This window comes from Danio aesculapii, chromosome 21, assembly GCF_903798145.1.
Source record: "Danio aesculapii chromosome 21, fDanAes4.1, whole genome shotgun sequence".
NCBI classification, from domain to species: Eukaryota; Metazoa; Chordata; class Actinopteri; order Cypriniformes; family Danionidae; genus Danio; species Danio aesculapii.
Window position 1 is genome coordinate 174,113 of NC_079455.1, and position 23,384 is coordinate 197,496.

The window sequence follows — 23,384 nt, forward strand, 5'->3', positions numbered from 1 at the left end:
AAGGCTTTGTTACAGTCATTTAAATATGTTTTACACATAAACAATAGTGGACCAGACTCAGACTGCGCTTTCCCATGTTGGGCTCATAGTGGAGGCATCATGTCTGAATCACCTTTAGCTTTAATAAATATTTATTAGTTATTTCAGTGTGGTCAAACTCAAGACACATATACTTTAATATCTCAGACACATTTAGGCTGCATGTGTGTGTATGCGTGTACATATATATGTAAGTGCTCAGGCCCAGATCCACTGTAAACGAGGAGCTGTGCTGACAACTATTAAACATATCAACTCTTTCAGTGTAAATATAATAATCATACATTTCAAGTATAATAACTGTTTATCAGAAATAATAAGACTTGATCAAATCTATAATATATATTTATTATATGCAAATATATACAATATTGTTTATTCATGTATACAGTGTTCAAATGTGTGCACTGAGCAGTGTTGAGTACAGGGTTAAACTAGTGCACATTCAGACTTCCACCTGCTTAAATTAGAACTTTCTTATAATGTATTAAAGGTATTGTTTGGCATTTCTAAATGGGAAAATCTTCATCAGCCAGTGTTTACCAAAGCACAGCATTGATCAATCAATTAAACAGTGCTGATGTTGTTTTGAAGTCATCATTCAGGCCATTTCAGACCCTATATATATTTGTACATCACTATAACTCATCTGTATTCGCCTTTATAATTCTGCTTTAGTGTTTCATTGAAGTCTGAATGTGAGTATAAAACCATCTTTACCTCATCCTGTGCTGTTTTCAGACAGGTGTATGTGTGTGTATAGAATCTGCAGTGAGACTGAAGTGTGTGTGTGTGTAGATCCTGTGTAAATCAGTGATTGGAGACTGCAGTGTTTCAGGAGAGCAGCTCAGGCCTCCTCTTTAATGCGCATCTCATTCCCACATGTACAAAACTGCAGAGGATTTACAAATCAGCTCAGAAAACACACCTGACATTATAAAACATGAAGAGAGTGGGTTTGTCCATCAGGGGGTGTGTGTGAAGTGTGTTATTCTGCAGGAGGATTATAGAAACTCATTTCTCACTCACACACACACTCACACACACACTCAGCTTTCCTGAACTCATCCAATAAAGATTCCTCTTGGAGAGCGGATGATCTGTGTTCGTTTAATGATGTGAACATGGTTTTTACTAAAATTATTCTCTGAATATAGCTTTATCAATATACATGTTGAAGATCACAGTCTGCCCACATCGAGCATGGTTTACTTACAAAGCATGATTTCTGCAGAGGCGTTCGTCCAGCGCGAGGCCGGCACGGAGTCTGTGATCCGCATAAATTAATGAAGACAGACAGACAGACGGACAGAGAGACAGACGGTCTGAGCGCTGCGCTGCGTTATAAAGATCGTACAAATTCATAAGAAAGAGTCTTCCTACATCACGGGTTAGTGGAAGGCAATAAATTAGAGATGCAGTTTGATGAGCGGCTCTCTGTGTGCGTGCGTGCGTGCGTGTGTGTGTGTTTGTATGTTTGATTTTGTGTGAGTGCTTCTCTGTGTATATGTATATGTGTCAGTATTGACCGTGTGTGTGTGTGTGTGTCTTCATTTGGAGCTCTGCTGTTGTAGATGCAGCAGGAACTCGTAGTATGAGAGAGCAGATTCACTGCGGTCCTCAATCATCAGCTGCAGGAACTCGGCCTTCAGCGGAGACTCGTCTCTGAACACACACACACACACACACCAACATTACCACAGTAAACACCACGGTAACTGCTTACACATCATTATGAGGATGTATTTGAGTGTGTGTTTGCGTCTCTGACCTGATGACGTGCAGCAGCGGGTGAAACGGCCTCCGCTCCCGCAGCCAGTCCACAAACGCCCGCATCCGACACGACTCTGCAGTGTCCAGCTCGGGAAGCTGCGTCTGCGGACACGCATGCATACACAACTTACACACACACACACACTAACACTGCATGCTCAAATGTTTAGCAGAGCCTTCAGAGTTGATCAGAGGACTCAGGGTTTACAGACAGTGCAAATCTGAGGCCACCAGCAGCTTTAGGAGGCAGACTGGAGCACAATCCTGAACTACACCTTTAATACACAAACAGACGAGATGTACACCATATTCAGAACAACATTACTTCTGCAATCAAACTCCAGCATCAAGAGTGTGTTTAGCGTGACCTCTTTAGCAGAGTCTTTTCTGAAATGATGTGCTGTTTAATATCACGCAGCCCTCAGCCTTTCTTCATCAGATTTAGCATCTTCCATCTTCTTTTTCTCTCCAGGTGAATCTCACACTGCCTGTACATACTAATATTGAGGTCTGGGGACTGTGCAGGCCATTTCATCAGCTGTTTTCCTCTCTAAAGATGATTTCATTACATTAGCGGTGTGTTTGGGATCATTAGCATGCTGGACAATACCACTATTACAAATGAGGTGCTTTCTAGTAGGAATGCCATGCTGAAATAAAACCTGCCTGGTCTGTATTCAGGGAATATTGACAGCAGCTCTGACACAACTCCAGATCAAACCAAGACAGGAACTATTAGAGCTATAAACTCCATCTATAATCTGTATTTCCTGGTGGTTTTTAATAGAGAATGAGAAGTATTATATAACGTCAGGATACACTCACTAAAACTACAAGTGTAACAGGGGGGCTAAGACTTTTGCACAGTGCTGTACGTTGCATTATTTCTGTCTGTGTGACTGTGTGCAGTTCAGCAGCTGTTTTAAGTGTGCTTCAGAAATGAAGTGTGTATTGTAAATGTGTGTGTATGGTCAGTGTACCATGCTGGGAGGAAGATGAGCGTAGCCGTCCACTCCCAGCACCTGTGTGAGGAAAGCTGGATTACAGTTTCTCCCGATCCACAGATACAGGACCTGAAAGAGAGCAGAGTGTGAGGGAGGAGCCACAGTGTGTGCGTGTCAGCAGAATACGTCACTCTGATTGGTCAAGCGCAGCAGTGTGTGCATTAATGAAGATCACGCAAGTATCCGTCCGTTTATTTTAGCCGTATGTTCGGGGGACCACGTGTGCTGTTTCTAATGTTCTGGCCAATATTTCTATATTGATTACTCAATTTGTGTATCTGAACACTGGCAGACCCACAAAAAACACAGAACTTTGGGTTTTATTCGGGACTACTGCAGGGGTGTCCAAACCCGGTCCTGGAAAGCTGGTGTCCTGCAGATTTTAACACCAACTTGCCTCAACAAACCTGCAAGGATGTTTCTGGAAAGCCCAGTAAGAGCTTGATCAGCTGGCCCAGGTGCGTCTGATTGGGGTTGGACCTAAACTTGGCAGGACACCGGCAACTCAAGGACCAAGTGTGGGCATCCTAGGACTACTGTAACTATAAATGCTTATTATTGTGTGTGTGTGTGTGTGTGTGTGCGCATGCATATGTGAGTGAGTGTATATGCGTGTGTTTTTGTGTGTGCATATATTTCCCCACACACACACATCACATTTTATATAATAAATTAATTTTATCATTAAATTCATACTACACTCAGTCTAATATTTTGTACAGATGATATTTATTATATGTGTGCAAGTATTTCAGTTTTAGCTGATTATGGTGTATTTTACTGATCGTGTGTGTGTGTACGTACTGATCCACAGTCCATGAGGAAGGCTGCGTCTCGGCTCAGCTTCTCCACAGACAGCTGCTGCACTCGGGGTTGAGGGATCGTGCAGTCGTTCACATTCAGCGCACCCTGCCCAAACACACACACACACACACACGCACACGCACACACACACAATCAGACATATTGAATAACTCTATATATTAAGATGATCTCATTACTGATATCATGGACACTTGAATAATCATCTATTATTCACACTGTTAGAGAGTTGAAGAATATTCAGACTGTATATGCAGAGGTGTTTATAACAGTGCTATAAGCTGGAGACGAGTGCTCATCAGTGTTGGGGGAAACGCATTACAAATAACCACAGTCACAGAATAATAGGACTTTTCTAAGTAATCAGTAAAGTAATGCATTAATGAAAAAACAAACACAGTAATAAGAGTTGAGGGTTTTAAGAATGCAATGCAGATCACTTTTAGCTTAGTTAATTATCTTTTAATAATAAATCGCTGAATTAAAATCCAGCAGTGGATGAGCGACTGCAGGAGCAGACAGAAAGCGAGACGGCTCAGGCTTACATTTCTGCAATGCTGGAGGTATTCTGATTATTCTGTAGAACAGGAGAAGTGGATTATAGTCTGATTTACTGCACTAATAAGACTAAAAACAGCAGTAAACACACTGCTTTAAACATTCATTCATCTGTATATACAGCATGTAGAGCTCTAGCTCAGGAGATCAGAAGATCACGCTCTCCTACATTATTATTACTGATGTGTGTTTAAAGGTAAATGAAGGTTATTCAGTGTGTTGTTCAGTGCAGAGCTCCTCTATTAAAAAACCTGCAAGTTCTGAAAGAGCTCAAGCCTCGGGGCAGGGAAGGAGACGTAACTTAAGTAATGCAACACACTATTTACCATAGAAAGTCACCAAGGAACACAGCTAGCTACTTTATTAGGGAGTAACTTAATATTGTAATGCATTACTGGCAGAAGGAACTTTCTCCAACACTGATGGTCGACTGATATATCCGTCATGGACTCGCTGAATTACCAGAAATCCATTGCAGCGATAGAGGATCATAATCCATGCTGTGTCTGTCTGTATGTGTGTGTGTGTGTGTGTGTGTGTGTGTGTGTGTGTGTCCACTGACCTCGTCCGTCAGGTCATCGACGCGGTACAGGCTGGGGTGTATGCTGAGCATGGCGTACGCCAGCGGCTGCTGCTTCAGCTGACACATGCAGAACATGCGCTCGTCCAGACGTGTGCTGCTGCTCGTGCCGAACGCTTTCTGGAGGAGCAGGAGGAGGAACATTATTATTATACGTTCACATTTTCACATTAGCATTCATTTTGTTGCTGTTGTTAAACTCCCTGCTCATTTCAGTTCGCTTCATTACTGTTTACTGTCTAGGTTTAACCCTCGTGTGTTCTTCAGACTCCTCTTTGGTGATGTTGCTGCTGTTTTCCTCCATTGACTTCCATTATAATCACATTTATTGATTGTAAAGCCGTGACCGTATATAATCCTGCACTCTTGATTACTGCTGGTTTTCTCTGCTGGGAAGAGGGACAGTGCGTCATTCTTCCTGTTGATCATCAGTGTGCAGCATTAACCCTTTAGATCGGCCTGTGCTGAAGAGTCTCTGTGTTTAATATGGAGTTCAGCGGAGTAAAACAGCAGATTATAGAGTGTGTGTGTGTGCAGGAATACACTCACTGTGTTCTGACAGCTGAGGGGGCATTTAGAGTTTCTCACACTTATCAAGATTAGTGTGCAATGATCACACACACACACACACACACACACACACACACACACACACACACACGCACACACACGCACACACACACACACACGCACGCGCACACACGCACACGCACACGAACACACGCACGCGCACAACTCCACATAGAAGGTAGGGTTGGGCGATGTCGACTAATTTGGCATCGTATGATGTCTAATGTGAAGCATCGCGATGGACGACGGTTTCATCATCATCGTAGGCAAATAACTAATCATAAGGAATTCATTATTTGTAGCTTACCGCTCCAGAGTTCATTTCGATCGAGTCGAGACCACCTCATACAGGGGATCAATTTGGTGTGCATCTGAGTGCAATTGCTGGATTCATATATGCCAAATGAACCGCGCTAGCTGGGCAAATGAGACAGCTTCAGAAATAAACATCTAGGTGTGAAGCTGACACAGACACAGCCAAATGAAACCCGATCGGGCCACTAACAATACTGTCTACTGCCCTGAGCGTCTCACACACTGGACCCGGGTCATCAGGCAGTCCTTATTGTTGAGCTCTGCACACTGTCTCCCTTAATCCCTACAGGCAAAACCAGCAGCAATCAGGAGTGCAGGATTATATGCGGTCAATCAATACATGTGATTATAATGGAAATCAATGAGGCATTACTGTGTTATAGCATTAATACACCTTTAAATCAGTGTACTGCCCAAAGTGTAGGAGGTGTGTGTGAGTGCCGTACATGTTTAAGCAGCAGTGTGTGAGTGTGTGTGTGTGTGTGTCGTACGTGTTTGAGCAGGGCCAGGATGTAGAGCGGGAACAGGCGCAGACACGCGGGCGCCAGCAGACCCGGCTGAGGGACGGTGAGCACTGAGCTGCGGTACGAGGAGAGCATATCCACTGCAGCGTTCACCAGCGCGTCACGAGCGTCCGACACACTCGCCGTCACACTGCGGTCCACAGCTGAGCACAGGGAGAGAGAGAGAGAGACACACACACACACACACACACACACACACACACACACACACACACACACACAGCTCAGTGACTCTCCTGCTTCAAAGGCCCAGTTCACTCAAATAGGCCTCACTATTCAGCTTATTTCTTCTGTTGAACACAGAGGGAGATACTCTGAAGAATGCTGGAAAATGCGTACCCATGCTGGCCAGTAGAGCGGTGATGGCCTGAACATCCGCTCCAGCAAAGATGTCTGACAGAGAGTTGACCACAGGTAAACAGAGTGTGTGAACGCGGATCCTCCGCTCTCCTGAAGAACACAGAGACATGGTGAGTACCACACACACACACACACACACTCACTTACTCATGCGCACACACTCTTGCAAACGCACACATAGACACACAGGCACACAGACACATTCACACACCCACACGCATTCTCACACACTCAAACACATGCACTCACTTTCTCACATGCACTTGCGTACACACACACACACACCTTTGCTGGAGGTGTAGAGCAGCGCGGCCTGGAAGGAGACGGTCTGCAGGTCCAGCAGGTTCTCCTCGATGTTCATCTGCAAGGCGAATCCGGCGTCCGGGTTCACATTGGCCAGAGACAGCAGATCAGTGGAGCGCACGAAGAAGTTCCCGTGAAACGTGTGTATGGACAGACCTGAGCCACACACACACACACACACACACACACACACACACACACACATCAGCTCAACACACACTCTAACTTAGGGCTGCACAATATATGGTTCCCGCATCGATAACACAGTGTGATCATTCACTATAGTCACGTGGCAGAATCAGCAATGCGGAGTCTGGATGTGTGTGTGTGTGTGTGAAGCCTGTGACTGGATGTGTGTGTGTGAAGCCTGTGACTGGATGTGTGTGTGTGAAGCCTGTGACTGGATGTGTGTGTGTGAAGCCTGTGACTGGATAAGGTCTTTAAAGCAGAAAGTGCACCGCTTCAAATTTCAAGGTGGCGTGAAATTAAAATAAAGTTTCTCTGATGTTAGTTTCAGTATGTTTCATGTATGTATTTACTCTAATATTACTATTATGGGCTGTCATGAGTCTGATGTGTTGAGTTCAGGGATTTTAACCAAACGCTATTGGCTGTTTATCAAAAGGGGGAGGAGCTACTCTAAGTTCCACCCTCTACTCATGTTTCAGTTAAGATTAGGTCAAACACTGAATAAAACTGCACATTTCCAAGCACTTCACAGGTCCTTTAACAACATTAGGATGAGCTAAATGAGCACTGTTATAGTAAAGCTCCATTCAATACCCTCAGTGAACGAACAACAGGCCTGCAGATAGGCAGATCAGCATGTTAAAGGCAGATTAACATGTGAATGTCTGAGAATTATCAGCTAATTAAGTGTTCAATCATTCTGCACTGTGATGAACAACCACTAATACAACACTCTTTATTAATAGCAGAATTATAGCATATTAAAAATATTGAATATTCGGAGCTGGGCAAAAAATAATCCAAAATAAAGTTTGTTTTGACATAATATAAGAGTGTGCGTGTTATATATATTTATTTATTTATTATGTACATATAAATACACACATGCACGCATATATTCAAGAAAATGTTTATTTATATGTAAATATTAAATATATCTTTATATGATACAAATTATAAATAAATGTAATTTCAGGTGTTTTTGTATAATTTTGTATGTATGTATGCATGCGTATCACATGTACATAATATACACACACTCACACACACACACATATATATTATGTCAAAACAAGCTTTGATTTTGGATGTGATTACTCGATTAATCTTTGCCCAACACTAAATAAACGGTGCTTTACTGTATTTCGCAGTGCCTATAATAACAGTAGCATGTTCATGATCATAGTATACTGTATTATTGATCATGTGTGCACACCTTTAGTACAGCGTATCCTCATGACGGCCTCGAAGCCGATCTTGCGCGTGAGATATCTCTTCAGATCCTTCTGGAAGCGCTCCGTCTGAGCCGGGTTGTGGAGCGTGTGGTAGGAAGGGTAGTAAAACACACTTCCAGCAGAGTATCTGGATATACAGCCTGCAGGAGACACCGATGATTCCAACATTAAACACACAGCTCAGCTAAAAATTATCACTCACTTACACTGTTTCTGTATTCTGTTGAAGACTAAAGAGGATAGTTTGAAGAATGATGGAAACATGCCCGGTTGCATGAAACACCTTAAAGGTAATTTTGGCCCTTATGTTTCCCTTACACTTAAAGGGGTTGCATAAAACAATCTTAAATGTTACTCAGGGGTTTCTATAAGTGAAACCTCACAGAACACACAGATTATCTATTAAATATGTCCCTTAAGGGTCCCTTAACCGCAGGGTTTCTGCAGGTCTCACCGAGTTAAGACATTTTTAAGACCATAATGAAGGACATTTTAGACTTATACAGAGCTAAATGCAAAGTTTTAGAATACTCCAGTTGGAAAAGATTTACTTCAATTAAAAATGACTATAACTTAATACAATAATAATAATTTAATAATAAAAGCACAGGTCAGGACAGTATCTCCTGCAGTAAATAAATGGAGAACTTTTAAACTAATGTTACTGTAAGGAGAGAAACTAAATGCTGTTTGTGAATAAAAGGTAAAGTTTATTGAGATGGGTTGTTGGTGATTGTTGGTGATTGTTGGTGATTGTATGGGTGTTAATGGCCAGATTGGGCAGCTATTCATGAACAAAGGGAAATTAAGAGACACATTAAAACAGATTTAAGACCTACAACACATTATTTCTGGAGATTTAAGACTTCTTAAGGCCAAAAATATTTGCTTTTGACATTAAAGACATTAAGACTTAAGACACTGTGGATACCCTGAAACCCCAAGTGTTGCATAAAGCCACATTCAGTCTAAGGTTGGGGAAACTCCACCTTAAACACACTTACTGATGGAAAACCGCTGCCAGAATATGGATGTGATCATCATGCAAGGCTGTTATATCTAATAGTAGAAAGCGAGCTCGACCGTCACCCAGCGCGTGATTTAAATGTAAAGTATTGCTAAATCTGCTAAACCTTCAGTAATGTGAACAGTGCTGCCTCTGATATTTTAATATAGTAAGTGTTATTCCTGTGCTGCATCCTTGAAGATGTTGGCCGTGTGTGTGTGTGTGTATAGACTCACCCAGAGAGGACAGATCACAGTACTGAGCGCTCAGCAGGAACAGATCCACCGCCACATGCTGACCAGAGCAGTCCAGAGCCAGCTTCTTGTAGAAATCTGTAGCAGGACTGAGATGCTGGACGTCCTGCAGTGGAAACACACACAACATTTAACCAGACTCTGACTGCTGTCAAAGAGATGCACTACTGTCTGTGTGTACTTCTCTGTGTGAGGGAGTGTGTGTGTGTATCTGTGTAAGTGTTTAACTCTGTGAGTGAGTTAGTGTGTGAGTGTGTACCTCCGAGTATGTATCAGTATTTGGGTGTATATTTGTGAGTGTGTGTGTGTGTGTATATATATATATATATATCTGTGTTTGTGAGCGTGTATTTGTGAGTGTGTGTATTAAAACGTGATCGTGTATGTGTGTGTGTATATCTGTGTGTGTGTCTCTGTGTGTGCATGTGAATATCTATGCAAGTGATTATGCGTTGCTTGTGTGTGTGTGTGTGTGTATCTCTCCATGTGCTTGTGTGTGTGTGTCTGTGGGTTAAAGGTGTTTTCCTGCATCAATAATTAAATGAAGCTGTTGCAGTGCATCACAGCATTGATTAAAGCAGAGTTCAGGCTATCTGCTGACCTTGGCCTGTGTCTTGGTGCTGGGCTGTTCTCTGGGTCTGAGCGCCCCGATGCCCAGCGTGGGCAGCTGCGTCTGGAAGAGCGAGACGCGCCCGCCGGTGGCCGACAGCAGCTTAAAGGCAGCCTGCAGCGCCGGGCCCAGAGCGGAGTGAGTCTCCATCGTCTGGCGCCACATCTGCGGCAAACTGGACAGCAGATCCTGCACCAGCTAGATGAACACACACACACACACACACACACACACACACAAACACACACACACACACACACATAGATGGATACATCTAAATATATTATAATAACGAACATGCACAATATTGATATGACGAGACTTAAACACTGCGCATGATTATTCACACTTTCAGAGTGTTTTATTAACAACATTGAGTATTTGCAGTGGTGTTCATAACAGCGCCAAATGCTGAAAGACCTGATATTTTACTCTCAAACATGAACACATTACTTTAATCCTGCCTACTACACGCTAAACTATTGACTGAAAATACTGTGGCTATTCATAGGGCTTTTGTGCGCTAACACTGTGCCCATTGTTAGGCATACGGCCTATTAGTGCACGCAGGGAGGAAAACTCAGACTAGAACATCTGCATGTCTGCAATTTACAAAACTTTAATTTAAAGGTGGGATTATGCAAATTGCCCAGAATGAAAGAAAAGACCTCATTAACATGCATTTAACCATCAAATACGACGTTTATGAAGCATTTTCAGAAGATTTTGCGAGTAAACTGTCCATAATTTGCTCTGGTATTTCTGTAGTGTGTCCTGCACATCCGCTCACCTCTTTGCACTCGTTCAGATTGACTAAAAGGCCGTCCTGTGTGGGCAGAAACACGTCTGAGGGAGGAAGAAAACACACGTCACATCTGATCTCCTGCATCTACATCAGCTCTGAGCAACAGAAGTGTGTGTGTGTGTGTGTGTGTGTGTGTACCATCAATGTCAGACACGATGAGCATCTGCGGGCGCGAAAGCCCCTCCTGCAGGCTGTAGAAGTGGATGGTGCTGTCGAACGTGATAAAGCCGATCTTCGTGCGCGCGTCTCCGGGAAGCCTGAAACACACACACACACACACACACACACCGATCAGAGAACACACACACACGAAAAGCAAACACAGTGCTGTGTGTGTGTGTGGGTCACCTACGAGCTCAGGTTATCCAGTAGAGAGCGGCAGACGGCATCCAGATAGCCCGTCTCCACTGCATTATGGGATACGTCCAGGACAAAGAGGTAAACAGCGGGTTGGGGAGGCCTGAGCTGCGGGGAAGGAAAAAAACACTGATGCTGTGTGCCAATACTTATGCTGCATCCTAAAAGCACTTACTCTGTGAATAAAGGACACACGTTAGAGTGTGTAACAGAAGAGGAGGAGAGCTTTGGGACAAACTACCTCCTCATTAATGGACCGTTCTGTTGCTTAGTTACGAGCCCTGTCAATCATCTCAACACATCATCCATATTTCTATCATATTTAATCATCTTCCTTATTGAGCTTCATCAGCAGCAGGTTCATCTGCCATTGGCGAGTCTTTCATGCAGAGAAATCATTGTTGCAGATGAAATAAAACACAGAAAACAGGATTTACATAATGTCCAGTTGGCTAGATATTAATAAAGCAGCTTTAAAACATCTTTAGCGAAGCCTCTCTACTTGATGGTTGGTCTTGTGTGTCCTCCATGTTTGTAGTTTGTTTACACCTGTTACACACGTTTGTAGTTTACAGATTCATGTCCAACGAGCAATGTATTGTGGGTAATATTAGTGGTTAGTGTATAACAGCTTCTACACCACCAATAATAGAGCATCCGGGAAGCTTTGGCATACTCCTGTCAGCACACTACAGTTTGGGACACACTAATTCTATTTTCCAGCACCATTATGGACTGATAGTACGCATGAGTCTGAGAAACCGAGGCACAAAAACTGCATTAAAAATAAACATACCAGAATGCATTTAAATGTATGTATTGATGATTACGGCTCATATGATCTAAAGTGGTTCGATTAATCAATATTTAACTAATATAGGTTTAATTATAAGATCCCACACGGTTAAGCACATTCCCCTGAGTGTGTTACATGATACTCAATATACTGATGATGGCGAGAGGCCTCACGGTGATCAGTTCCCCGTGATCAGCAGCAGTGCAGGGTTAATCTCAGAGATGGAGCGTACCATATATTCTGACGGCGCGATGAACTCAATGGTGGCGTTCTGGACCTCCGGCCTCTTGTGAGGAGCTCCGTATGACTTGCTGACGGGATTATACATGAACTCCTCTGGGACTGAAAAAAACACACGTTTCCATCATTCAGAGGGGATGCGGCATTATTAACACACACATACACACACACTCTCACACTCACCCTCATTGACTCGGTGACACAGGTTGCACTTCCACTTGGTCGGGCCCATGAAGGTGACGAAGGGGTTGATGTAGGTCCGGCAGGAGCGGCAGCGCACGATATTACTGGAGGTCACCACGGGGAGTTGCTGGAAGAGCAGATCAACCATTAATAATGTGATCATAAAAATAATGTCAGATCATTTACAGCTGATGAAGGTACAGTTAACCTGAACACCTCAGAGCTCCAGACTGCAAACTAACATCTAAACATCTGCAAGAGCTTCACAACAAACAAGTTAACAGTCAAGGAACACTTTACAATAAGATTGTGCTAGTTAACTCCACTCAGAGCATTCAATTCCCCCAAAACCCTAACACTGTTAAAGTGGAAGTGAAGCTCTCAGTTAAGTTTACATTATTTTCTACATTGATCTCCACTTCACCACTAATAAAAATATATTAAACTCGATTAATGAAATTATTTAGAAGAAAAGAGCATGGTCTACTATAGCTTTTAGAGCTATGACGCCGCCTCCTTGGAATCTCATTGTGTCTGACATCACGGGGTTGGTTCTGTTCCCTCAGCTGAACAGATACAGTGGAAGTAATGGACTGAACAGGGAGCCTAATTTAACCCAATGCGTGAGGTTGTGGACGTGCATTGCAGAGCTGGTGCACAACAAGCATCAGATGTGGGTCTAATATATACAAATATATTTATACCTTTTCTATTTTTCTGTTTTTAATACCTTTAGTTCGATCCGCTTTGGTCCACTCTCTCATGCTGGTGCAGCGCTGTCTGACGAGGGGATTTACATTGCGATTAAAGCACATGACTTCACACTATAGTGAGTGACGTCTTTGTGAATTGTCAAGACACATTCCCTCTTCGAGCTGATCTCTCAACATGTATGAAGGACGTAAAAACCTGCCATGTGAAAAACCGCACTGATCTTAGTTTGAGCAGTGAAAATGAAAGTACACGCCCCCATTATGTCGGCACTGGACCTTATTGAAACCCACATGGCAGAAACCCAATAACGTAAACTTGACTGACTGCTTCACTTCCACTTTAATTCAGAGCAGTTTCATTAAATATAGAAAACTAAACCGTTCAGCCTATTGAAAGCGATAGCCAAGACGGATATGTTTATATATTAGTATGTGTATTTTTACATTTAAACACACCCAAATCCCATAGTGTCCACTTTTCACTTATTCAATTCCTATGTACAGAAGCTGATTGCTGAGCAGCGTCTCTTCTTCACTATGGAGCGTCCGGCAGTCACTTAAATATTCATTTCAAAGTACTGTCAAGCCAAGATATAAGCACAGCATAATTTACTCAAACAGCTCTTCAGATTTCAGAGCACGCTTCCCCCTGGTGGTACTGTGTATATATGGAGGATCGGGTCTGTGTAGATGTTATTGACACCTTCCATGGAAACACAAGACAACTATTTATCAGGATGATAGCAGATAGAAGAGTAAATTACAGCAGAACCATGGGAAAAACAGGAGGGTTGATGGGTATGAGCCAAGCGGCAACCTCCCGCTCTCCCTCGGGAGGCCAATACGGAAGTAACTGAAACTGCAATTCATCAAAATTCCGCTAGTCCTGGCTCCATAATAGAGCAAGTGGCAATTGAGCCCACTGTTAGAATGACCAACTTTACAGCAGAAAAAAAGGTGTTTACAGCCTGGTACAAAGAACGATTTTGGTTCATATAGCTATTATTACCCTCCATGACAACTGTGAGGGGGGTGAATTTTTTTATAACTCATCCATTTCCTTTATATTAGGTTATTTTAAGTTTGCATAATTAAGGGCGTGGCCACTTGAGTGACAGCTAGGTCTCGCTGGTCGCCGTCACTTCACCTCAGCTGAATCCGGCAGATTAGCCACTGATCTCGGCATATTCATCGTATTTTTGTGTTGTTTTATGTGGCTTTACACAGTCAGCTGCCTTTTGGACTTATTTCTTACTATTATCAGATGATATGGGATGCTGTGTGCATTTAATTGTGCTCACAAACCATTCACGTGGCCTCCGTTTCCCACGTGAGTAAAGTTATATACTTATACACCATCTCTATAAATGTATTTGTTTTATTTAAGATCATTTATCATTTATATTTTTCTTTAGACCCGTAAAGCACTCCAGAATGTGACAGATTGATTAGCTGTAGGCTCTAGAACAGTCATCTGAAGCGTTTTCATACAGTGTTATGCTGGAGTTCATCAATAGTCTTGCATTTACTAACACACACTATATTTGAAGTGTTTGGAAGTAATTCACGTTTCCTCCTGTAGAAAAACGTCATAAGAACAATGTTTAGTGGCTCAATGTATTACTACAGTGTTTTTAAAAGTCTAAACACTTTATTGATATAGTGTACAGCCAAGCACATGTGGTCAGAACACAAACGAGTCGCAGGTAATAGAGTATCAAGCGTTTCTCCCAAAGTAAAGTCTGTCTGCCAGGTCTAAGCAAGCTCCGCTCACTCTCCGCCTCTTTACCCTTGTTTGGTATCCCGCCGTGGGTGCGATGACGCGCGAACAAAATGGCGACGGTTGGCCGCGCCTACTTGTGGCTTCTTTTGCGCTCTTCAGAAACCTATGGGTGACGTCACGGATACTCCGTCCATATATTTTACAGTCTATGGTATGAGCACACCTTACAATGCACAGCTTGAACTTCAGCCTCACATTAGTGTGATAAAGGCCTGTGCTGAAGGGCAGTGTGTGTGGTGATGATCAGCCCTGTGAGTGTGTGTGTGTGTGTGCTGACTTACAGACAGGTCCTTGAAGGGGTGCAGCAGCAGGCCGAGGGGCAGCTTAGCCTTATTCAGCAGAGCCTGAGTCTGAGGGATGCTGGTCAGTGTACAGCGGAATACCCTGCGGAGACACACACACACACACACACACACACACACACAGGGTGAGCAGAGAGCACAGATGAGCAGGTGTACTCCAGCAGCAGCTGTGTGTTCTGCACTGACTCTGGGCTGCAGTTCATCTTCTGCAGGTCCTGCGGCAGACAGGGCAGCGGCGGCGTCACCGGTGTGTGTGGAAGCAGACTGCGCTCCTGCAGCAGATTCAGCACCCGTAGCGCCTCCGGAGTGTGTGACTGTAGACTGAGCGCAGCCAGAGATGGACTCAGACCCGTCTGCACATGCACACAAACAACAACATCTGAGAAAACTCCAACACTAAAATGAAGAATAATCTACTGATGGTTTACAGGTGTCGTCACAGCAGTATGGGAACGCCCCCTGGTGGACACAGATGGAGTTATTCCTCTCTCTTTATTTTTGCCAAATAATTGTTGTGCAATTATAAGATATGGCATTACTGAACGATCAGCCAGGAAGGAGAAAGTGATGGATTTGTGCTGAATGTTAGCATCATTGACCCATAACAATCAATGCTGCTGTAGCTGTCAGTGTGTTTGTGTTTTCAGGCATAATTAAAGTATAAACTGAAGTGTTAACAGCAGAAGTGAAGGAATAGATTCTCCTGACCAGCCAACATCAATGTAGGCAAAACAAACCAACAGCTATTATAAAAGCAGACACATATGCTTCAGAAAGCCAACACTAACAACTGAATCTCTGAGGAATATCCACAAGATAGACGCAAATGTCGCTGGATTGTAGCTCTGACAGGGACATGAGGGTTTTAAATGACTGAAAAACGGCCGCGGGTGCAGAATATGGAGCACAAGTGCCCACAATGTCCAGTTCTCCAACATTACACAGCATGTAGAGTCAGGATAACATTTAAAACTACTCTGATGTGTTCATCTAACTTGCGTTTCTGGGTGAACTGTTTATAAGGAACTGTAATTAAACTACCTTCCAATGAAGAGTAATCCCTACTTTACCTTTTCTGTGGATAAGCAGTCTGATTACAGTAACTATTGCTTTATTGACTCTTTGTGAAGTCCACATCACTGCTCGGTGAACAGCGCTGACCGTTACAGCCAATCACATGAGCATGTGAACACAATGACCAATCATAGGCGTTTAAGAACTTGCTCAACAAGCAAGCAGGATAATGTTTACATTTGTTTATGTGCTATAAATGCTCATGTGTTTGCTCTGAGCAGGTCAAATTAAAGGCACAGGTGATATATATCTGACATTACATTAAAAGACTAAATTCTATTCTTGTGTAATGAAGTCAAATATTAAATTGTGTATGGAAAGCGTCGCCAAAGCGCAGAGATATCGAACTGAACTGGAGATATGATAATCATAACTGAACTGAAGTGTGAGAGCAGTGTAGGTTCACACCCCTACAACCTGCTGCTGAGGGCCTCAAAGCTCCTATGATGTGTGGTTTATTAGTGACAGACTGATACCTGCTGAGCTGACGGAGGCATCTGTCCTGCAGGATGGAACTGTCCCGCTGATGGAGGAGGAATCTGCGCTGTGGGATGAATCTGTCCCATTGATGAATGTTGAATTTGTCCCGGTGGATGAATCTGTCCCACTGGAGGTGTATGAACCTGCGCTGTGCTGTAACCCGGCTGCAGTGAGGGGTATCCACTGCCTACCGGCCGGTTCATCTGTCCAGGGTGATACGGTCCTGCTGAACACCACACACACACACACACACACACACAAAATCAGCTATTTAACACAACCGTAGTGCATCATGGGACAGAGCCGAGGAAAGAGGCTACACTGACATCAGGCCTGAACACTGTCCAAACCCAGAACAACCATAAAAACATTTAAAGTCAGAGTGAAATCAAAAGGTGCAAGGTTTATTTTGCTTATCAACATTGTTATTCTTTAGGTGAACAATTAATCTGTGCAAGTTAATCCACTGAAAATAAACCGTGTTATAATAATCTTCAATATTCAGTCTGAGCATCTGCTTATGTGTTTGGATTGGCTCCTTGACACCAGTTTGAGCTTCAGCCATAATATTCTTAACCACTCCCTCTTACTCTTAACCACACCTCATTCATGCTTAACCACACCCCTTTTATTTTTAACCACACCCCTCTTACTTTTAACCACGCCCCTCTTATGCTTAACTGTTCAGCTCAGTGGAACCGAGTAATGAATGCTGGTGTGTGATGGAGGCGTTGCTTACCGTCACTGTGTGCTCCAGCGGGTGGAGGCGGGACTGCAGCAAAAGGAGGCGGGGCAACAGCTGATGTAGGTGGGACACCAGCACGTGGTGGCGGGACAACTGTGGATGTAGGTGGAATAGCAGCGAAAGGAGGAGGGGCAACAGCTGATGGAGGTGGGACACCAGCACGTGGTGGCGGGACAACTGTGGATGGAGGTGGGACAGCAGCAAATGGAGGCGGGGCAACAGTGGGTGGAGGGACGGTCAGGGGTGGAGTTCCTCTCATGGCTGCAGGTGGAGGACCAAACGTCTGATGCGGAGCCATGACATTTAGTGCAGGTGGAGCTGTGGAGGATTGAACACACTGGGCTTTAGACTGGACATTCACATAAACACATGCAGATTAACACAGATAAATGATAATGTAACCCAAATGATGAGTGTAACCCAACAGTTTCTGCTCCACCAATGACTTAGAGTATTTTTTTTCTTGGCATCAACATCCAGGAATTGTTTGTTCCCCCACATTCTGCAGTGTGTGTGTGTGTGTGTGTGTGTGTGTTCAGCACGAGATATAAATTAATAGATTCAGGAATAGTGAAATATATCTGACATATTTTGGGGTGAATTAGGCCTTAATGACCAGCATGTGGAGTATATTAGTCTGCTGTCTCTTTAAGACATGTTTCCTTTCAATTTCCCTTCAGACACAATAACCAAATGTGTTTATATGTACATCTGCTGTGGTTTTGACAGTTTTAGGATAATCAGATTTTGAAGGTAACCTAATCCTGTAATTATGATCTGTTAGACAGGCTTTGGCTTGGCACATATCGCTCTCCTCAAGTGTACGCGCTGCAGAAACTAAAATAATAACTGAATGGGAGCCAGATTTGCTGTGAATGTTTAACCGGCATGGCTTTAAAACACATGAACCCTAATGCACGTCTGTGCTGTCAGTGTTACTGTGCTAGAAGGCTAGATCTCTGTCCCCTCAAAATCTCTTTACCCCAAAACACTGATCAATCTCCTGAAAGGATCATGTTATAGGATGAAGAGATTTCATTTCAGCTTTATTAACTTATAAACACTGATCAGTGCAATCATTACAGCCGGAGCTCAAACACACTCGATCTTCTGCAAACATCAATCCTCTGAACACTGTTCTCTGATCAGTGTTTATGTGCAAACACAAGCCTAATTAACCCAGTAAACCAGAAACATTAACTTTCTCTGCTGCTTTTACATTTAGTGCTAGAGCCTGGTCAAACTTAAGCTTTTTATCTTACAATATAAAACAAATATTTCATGAATATTAAATAAATAATAATTACTATATTTAGTAAAGCTGAAATTATAACAATAGCCTAGTTACAGCCCATTTATAGGCTCGTTTCAATCACTGAAAACATGATTTTAGTCCTATTTTAGTCATAATGGCTAAATCAACCTGGATTATTTAGCTCAGAATTATAATCACAGCGTATTAACTAATGCAGGGAGTTCATTTTACATCATCTGTTTCCCTGATTTATTATATTAGGATATAAATGAACACACCCTTCTTACTATGAATGTATGCGTGTGTGTATATGTGTGAGCATGTATACGTGTATGCGAGTGTATCATCTGTGGCTGGGTTTGTGAGTGTGTGTGTACCGGCTGTGCTCTGGAAGACTGCTGCTGTGCTGCTCCAGCTGCTGGGCTGCTGTGTATGCTGGTAGTGGCTGTTAGCGTGCGGTGGGGGTGTGGGTGAGGCCTGTGGGGGGCCGGGCAGCACAGGCCTGTGATTGGGCGAGGCTGGCAGTGGGCTGGGCGTGCCGACAGGTGAAGGCTGGTGCCGGTGTGTGTTGTAGCAGCTCTGCGGCCCCGCTGGCAGACCTTTAGCGGGAACACTGCTGATGTAGCCCGGCTGCGGCGGCGGAGCCATGAAGCCCGGATTCAAAGGGTAAACTGCATTCTGGGAAGGACCTGCGGCACAGAAGAATAATCCCCAGTAAAACACACACAGAGAGCACACTGGGGTAAACTGGTCATCATAGACTAGGCATGTAATCAGATTAGCTGGAATGTAATCTTCATCTGGATGGACTCCTACTGAAGCTCTGCGTTCAAAGAGTCCAAAGAGACTTACAGCTGAGGAGGCATTCAGAGATTCACCAAGAACAGGCAGTACACACAACTAGTGCTGATTATACAGAGGAACTGTCAGTGCTCAGAGGATCTAGTGCTGGAGTTAGCAGGGGGAGAGTGAGTATTGTATTTATTATAGAGAGAAGAGTGTTATTACAGGTGGTTTATAAAGCCCACTCACCTGTTTTTGTGCAAATGAGCAGCTCCGTGTAATGGTTAACCTTGCTATCAAATAAATAATAAGGTTTCCACCAACATAGCGAAACCCTTTCTAGGTTTACTGTGTAGGCTTGTATCTGACAGTACTGTAAAATACTCCAAAATGTCTCTGCCAGTGTTTTCAGATGATTATATTTGATTTACCAAAGTCACACGAGTGCCGGTTTCACATCGGTCACGTTCATAATGGAGAGGTGTCACATATATGCACAAATGTAGAATAAAATAAAGCCAGTCGTGTTTGTTCTATAGAGAGCCGACTCTTATTCCTCTGATTAGCGGGGTTTCTTCTGGGTTGTGCAGTTTAATTCACAGAATCTCTAGTAAGTATGTTGTCTACAGTAAACTCAGACCTTTTTGGTCACATGGATAAGGCATGTTTACTTCCTCATTTAACATATAAAAGATGTTTACAGATTGATATTTTCTGACCTCATAACTCTGTGGTGAGCAGTTTTAGAAAATATAAACAGATGATGGAGTATAATGTTAACGTATGATTTCTCTGGGGATTTATGTTTTGAGGTTATACTGCAAACGTCACATGGATACCGCTGGAAATGCACATGTATAGATATGGAGTGACTGTAAGAAAGTGTCTGGTGCAAAACTGGTGTGGGTGTCAGTCAGAGCCAGGACACAGCAAGCTGATGTCAGTCAGCAGGCATCAACAAAACCCAACTGTGTTGTGGACTCATGCTGGTCACATCTGGACTAAAAAGCTGCGCGTGAACACACCAAACAGACACTGTTATTATTATATTTTTTGCATAATTCAGAATCATTCATTTTCTTTTCAGCTGAGTCCTTTAATTAATCAAGGGTCGCCACAGCGGAATGAACCACCAACTTATCCAACATATGTTTTATGCAGTGGATGCCCTTCCAGCTGCAACCCAGTACTGGGAAACACCCATAAACACACATTCACACACTATGGACAATTTAGCTTACCCAATTCCCCTATAGCACATGTGTTTGGACTGTGGGGGAAACCGGAGCACCCGGAGGAAACCCACACCAACACGGGGAGAACATGCAAACTCCACACAGAAACACCAACTGACCCAGCCGAGACTTGATTGAGTGACATTCTTGCTGTAAGGGGAACATATTACCCACTGCGCCACCATGATGCCACCAGAATCATACAAAAGAGTCTAAATAAATGTTTAATTGTGTGGTGAAATTGTAAAACTGCATAATACACAGCAGAAAAACTAAATATTGCAGTGTCAGATTTTTCCAATCTCATGCAGGCCTTGTACAAAGGATGCTCAGATGCTGGCTCAGTTTATATTGAGTAATGTCTTATAAAATAAACAAGTTAAAAAGGAATCCTGCTTGATAGAAACAGATGCTGGTTTATCAGTCTCACGAGCAGAAGAGCGTTAAAGTGCAGATAAAAATGAAGATTCTGTCATCATTTAATCAACATTTACTTCTTTTCAGACCGGTTTGATTTTCCGTTTTTCCTTTATTTATCATTATTATCATCATCATTATTTATTCCTCATTTCATTTTTGTTCTGTCTGGAGAAAGTCTTATTTATTTTATTGTGGATTGATGATATTCTCAATTTCTGGTGCAACTATTCTCAATCATCTACTGAAATGACATTTACTGACACAACTGTAGCTAAGATGTTTGCTACGGCCATGCAATGACTGTAAACTATATTCTGATAAAGAGACCACAACAGTGTTGACGTTAGAAGTTTATAAAGTACTTTTCTCTGTAGTTAAATCAGAGCAACTAAACTAAAAACTGCAATCCTTTGAGTGTTTACATGCTGACAGTGTTTACAGGGTCTACAATAAAGGGGTCTCCCTTTGGAAACACAAACACTTGCAGAAATGCGGGGTCTGCAGTTTCTGAAATAGAGGTGACGTTGGTTTTATATTGGGATATTCAGACATTCTGCTTAATAATATAATTCAGGAAAGTATTCTCTGCAAATGCTAAATGGGGAAATCATATTAGCAGCCAATGACTACCAATGTACAACCATGTTTACAGCCAATTAGATAGTGTTGATGTTGTTTTGAAGTCATACTAGCATGCTAATTCTGATTGAATACTCACATTAGCGTGAAAGGCAATATAGAGACAGTCGAATGAACCAATGTGCGAATACGAAACCAACTTTACCTCCATGTTTCTGAAGACCCTTCAGCTGAATTTTATAAATGTCTATTTACATTCATGAAACTGTACTGTGGCCTGAAGGAACATCACATGACCGTAATATCTGGACAGCTGATACAGCGTTCAGGGCCTGATAAAGCACATCATGAAGTGTTTAAAGGGACAGTTCTCATTTACTCACTCCAGTGGTTCTGTATTCTGGTGAACACACAAGCAGATATTACAGAAGAGCTGAAAACCTTTGACTTCTAAAAACAAGAAGTCTGGAAGTCTATGATTACAGGTTTCCAACATATTTCAAAACATCTTCTTTTGTGTTCAACAATGCAGAAACTAGTAAAGTGCAGGATAATGATGACAGAACGCTCATTTTGGGGTGAACTGCTCCTTTTAGATCACTGAATGTGTAAATGGCTGACAGATAAACATTTATTTACGTTCACTTGATTGTTTATAACGACCCTGAACTGTGACATATCAATCTATCAGAGGTACAGAACTTAAACTCCTCAACAAGTGTGTCGGTGTCACCTGTCCCTTACAGAGAGTGGGTCAACCAGCCGCTACCTGACCTATACTAATCCTCAAACAGCTGACTAGACCTCAAATCACTGACAAGTCCACAAACTAACCACAAATCACTGACTACACCTCAAACCTACCGCTGACTAGTCCTCTATGACCGGGAGTTGCGTCATGAGTCGGCGGACTCACCGAGCGGGTTAAGCCGAGGCTTTGGAGCTCTCGGGCGGGTTAATCTAAACTTTACCCCCAGGATTTACTCGGGTCTCAGTCGTCACTCGACGCTCAGTACAGCTCATCTCAGACAAGCGGCCTAAAGAGTCCCCGACCGGGCAGACACTGATCCTCACACCGGACAGCGCACTCACCGTTCACGAACGAGTCTCCGGCGCCGTTCTGGGGCGCGAACTGACCGCTGGACATCCTGAGGCACCGGACACCGGGGGTCGCGGCGGGGGGCGGGTGTGTGTCTGTCGGAGAGCCGCTCAGAGGCCCGGGGATCCGCTCATCCTCGCCGCCTGAACTCTGACTGAGAAACAGCGCCTTCCTCTAGCGGAAGTCCAGCGCCAGATCCGCAGGCGCCTGCGCACTTGGTACACGTGGCATTTCCTGTGGGAGCGCCAGATCCTCCGGCCTGGAAACAACTCGGCCAGCGGAGCCGCTGCGCAGGGTTTAGGGAGGGGTGTGCTGTGGGCACTTTTGGGGGAAAGCCAATATAATGAGAACTGCTGTAAAATAAACACGTTTAGAATGTGTGCCACTTCACTA

At 43.3% G+C, this 23,384-nt stretch overlaps 1 protein-coding gene across 2 annotated transcripts; it reads right to left on the bottom strand.

The window, feature by feature from the left end:
- Window positions 1-868: 868 nt before the first annotated feature.
- sec24a (SEC24 homolog A, COPII coat complex component) lies at window positions 869-23,181 on the bottom strand. Of its 2 annotated transcripts, none has more exons than XM_056445938.1 (22): window positions 22,985-23,181; window positions 19,253-19,564; window positions 17,615-17,938; window positions 16,872-17,098; window positions 15,508-15,674; window positions 15,301-15,403; window positions 12,524-12,650; window positions 12,333-12,442; window positions 11,300-11,412; window positions 11,086-11,204; window positions 10,933-10,988; window positions 10,134-10,340; window positions 9,515-9,638; window positions 8,254-8,412; window positions 6,831-7,004; window positions 6,525-6,635; window positions 6,153-6,328; window positions 4,759-4,896; window positions 3,621-3,725; window positions 2,793-2,885; window positions 1,811-1,914; window positions 869-1,704 (listed from the first exon to the last, which is right to left on the bottom strand). In XM_056445938.1, exons 1-22 carry the CDS (start codon window positions 23,037-23,039, stop codon window positions 1,590-1,592), a joined length of 3,219 nt encoding a protein of 1,072 aa, XP_056301913.1. In that variant the 5' UTR covers window positions 23,040-23,181; the 3' UTR covers window positions 869-1,589. The 2 variants fall into 2 exon arrangements, with proteins under 2 accessions (XP_056301913.1, XP_056301912.1); XM_056445937.1 differs by having other exon boundaries at window positions 16,872-17,101.
- Between the last annotated feature and the right edge of the window lie 203 nt (window positions 23,182-23,384).

Excerpts from the sequence above, each read along its gene's own strand:
- sec24a (XM_056445937.1), bottom strand. The coding sequence starts at position 23,039 with ATGTCCAGCGGTCAGTTCGCGCCCCAGAACGGCGCCGGAGACTCGTTC. Across the intron at positions 10,341-10,932 it reads ATCTGAACGAGTGCAAAGAG|CTGGTGCAGGATCTGCTGTC; the intron begins GTGAGCGGATGT and ends GTGTTCATCTAG. Across the intron at positions 1,915-2,792 it reads CTCATCTTCCTCCCAGCATG|ACGCAGCTTCCCGAGCTGGA; the intron begins GTACACTGACCA and ends GCGTGTCCGCAG.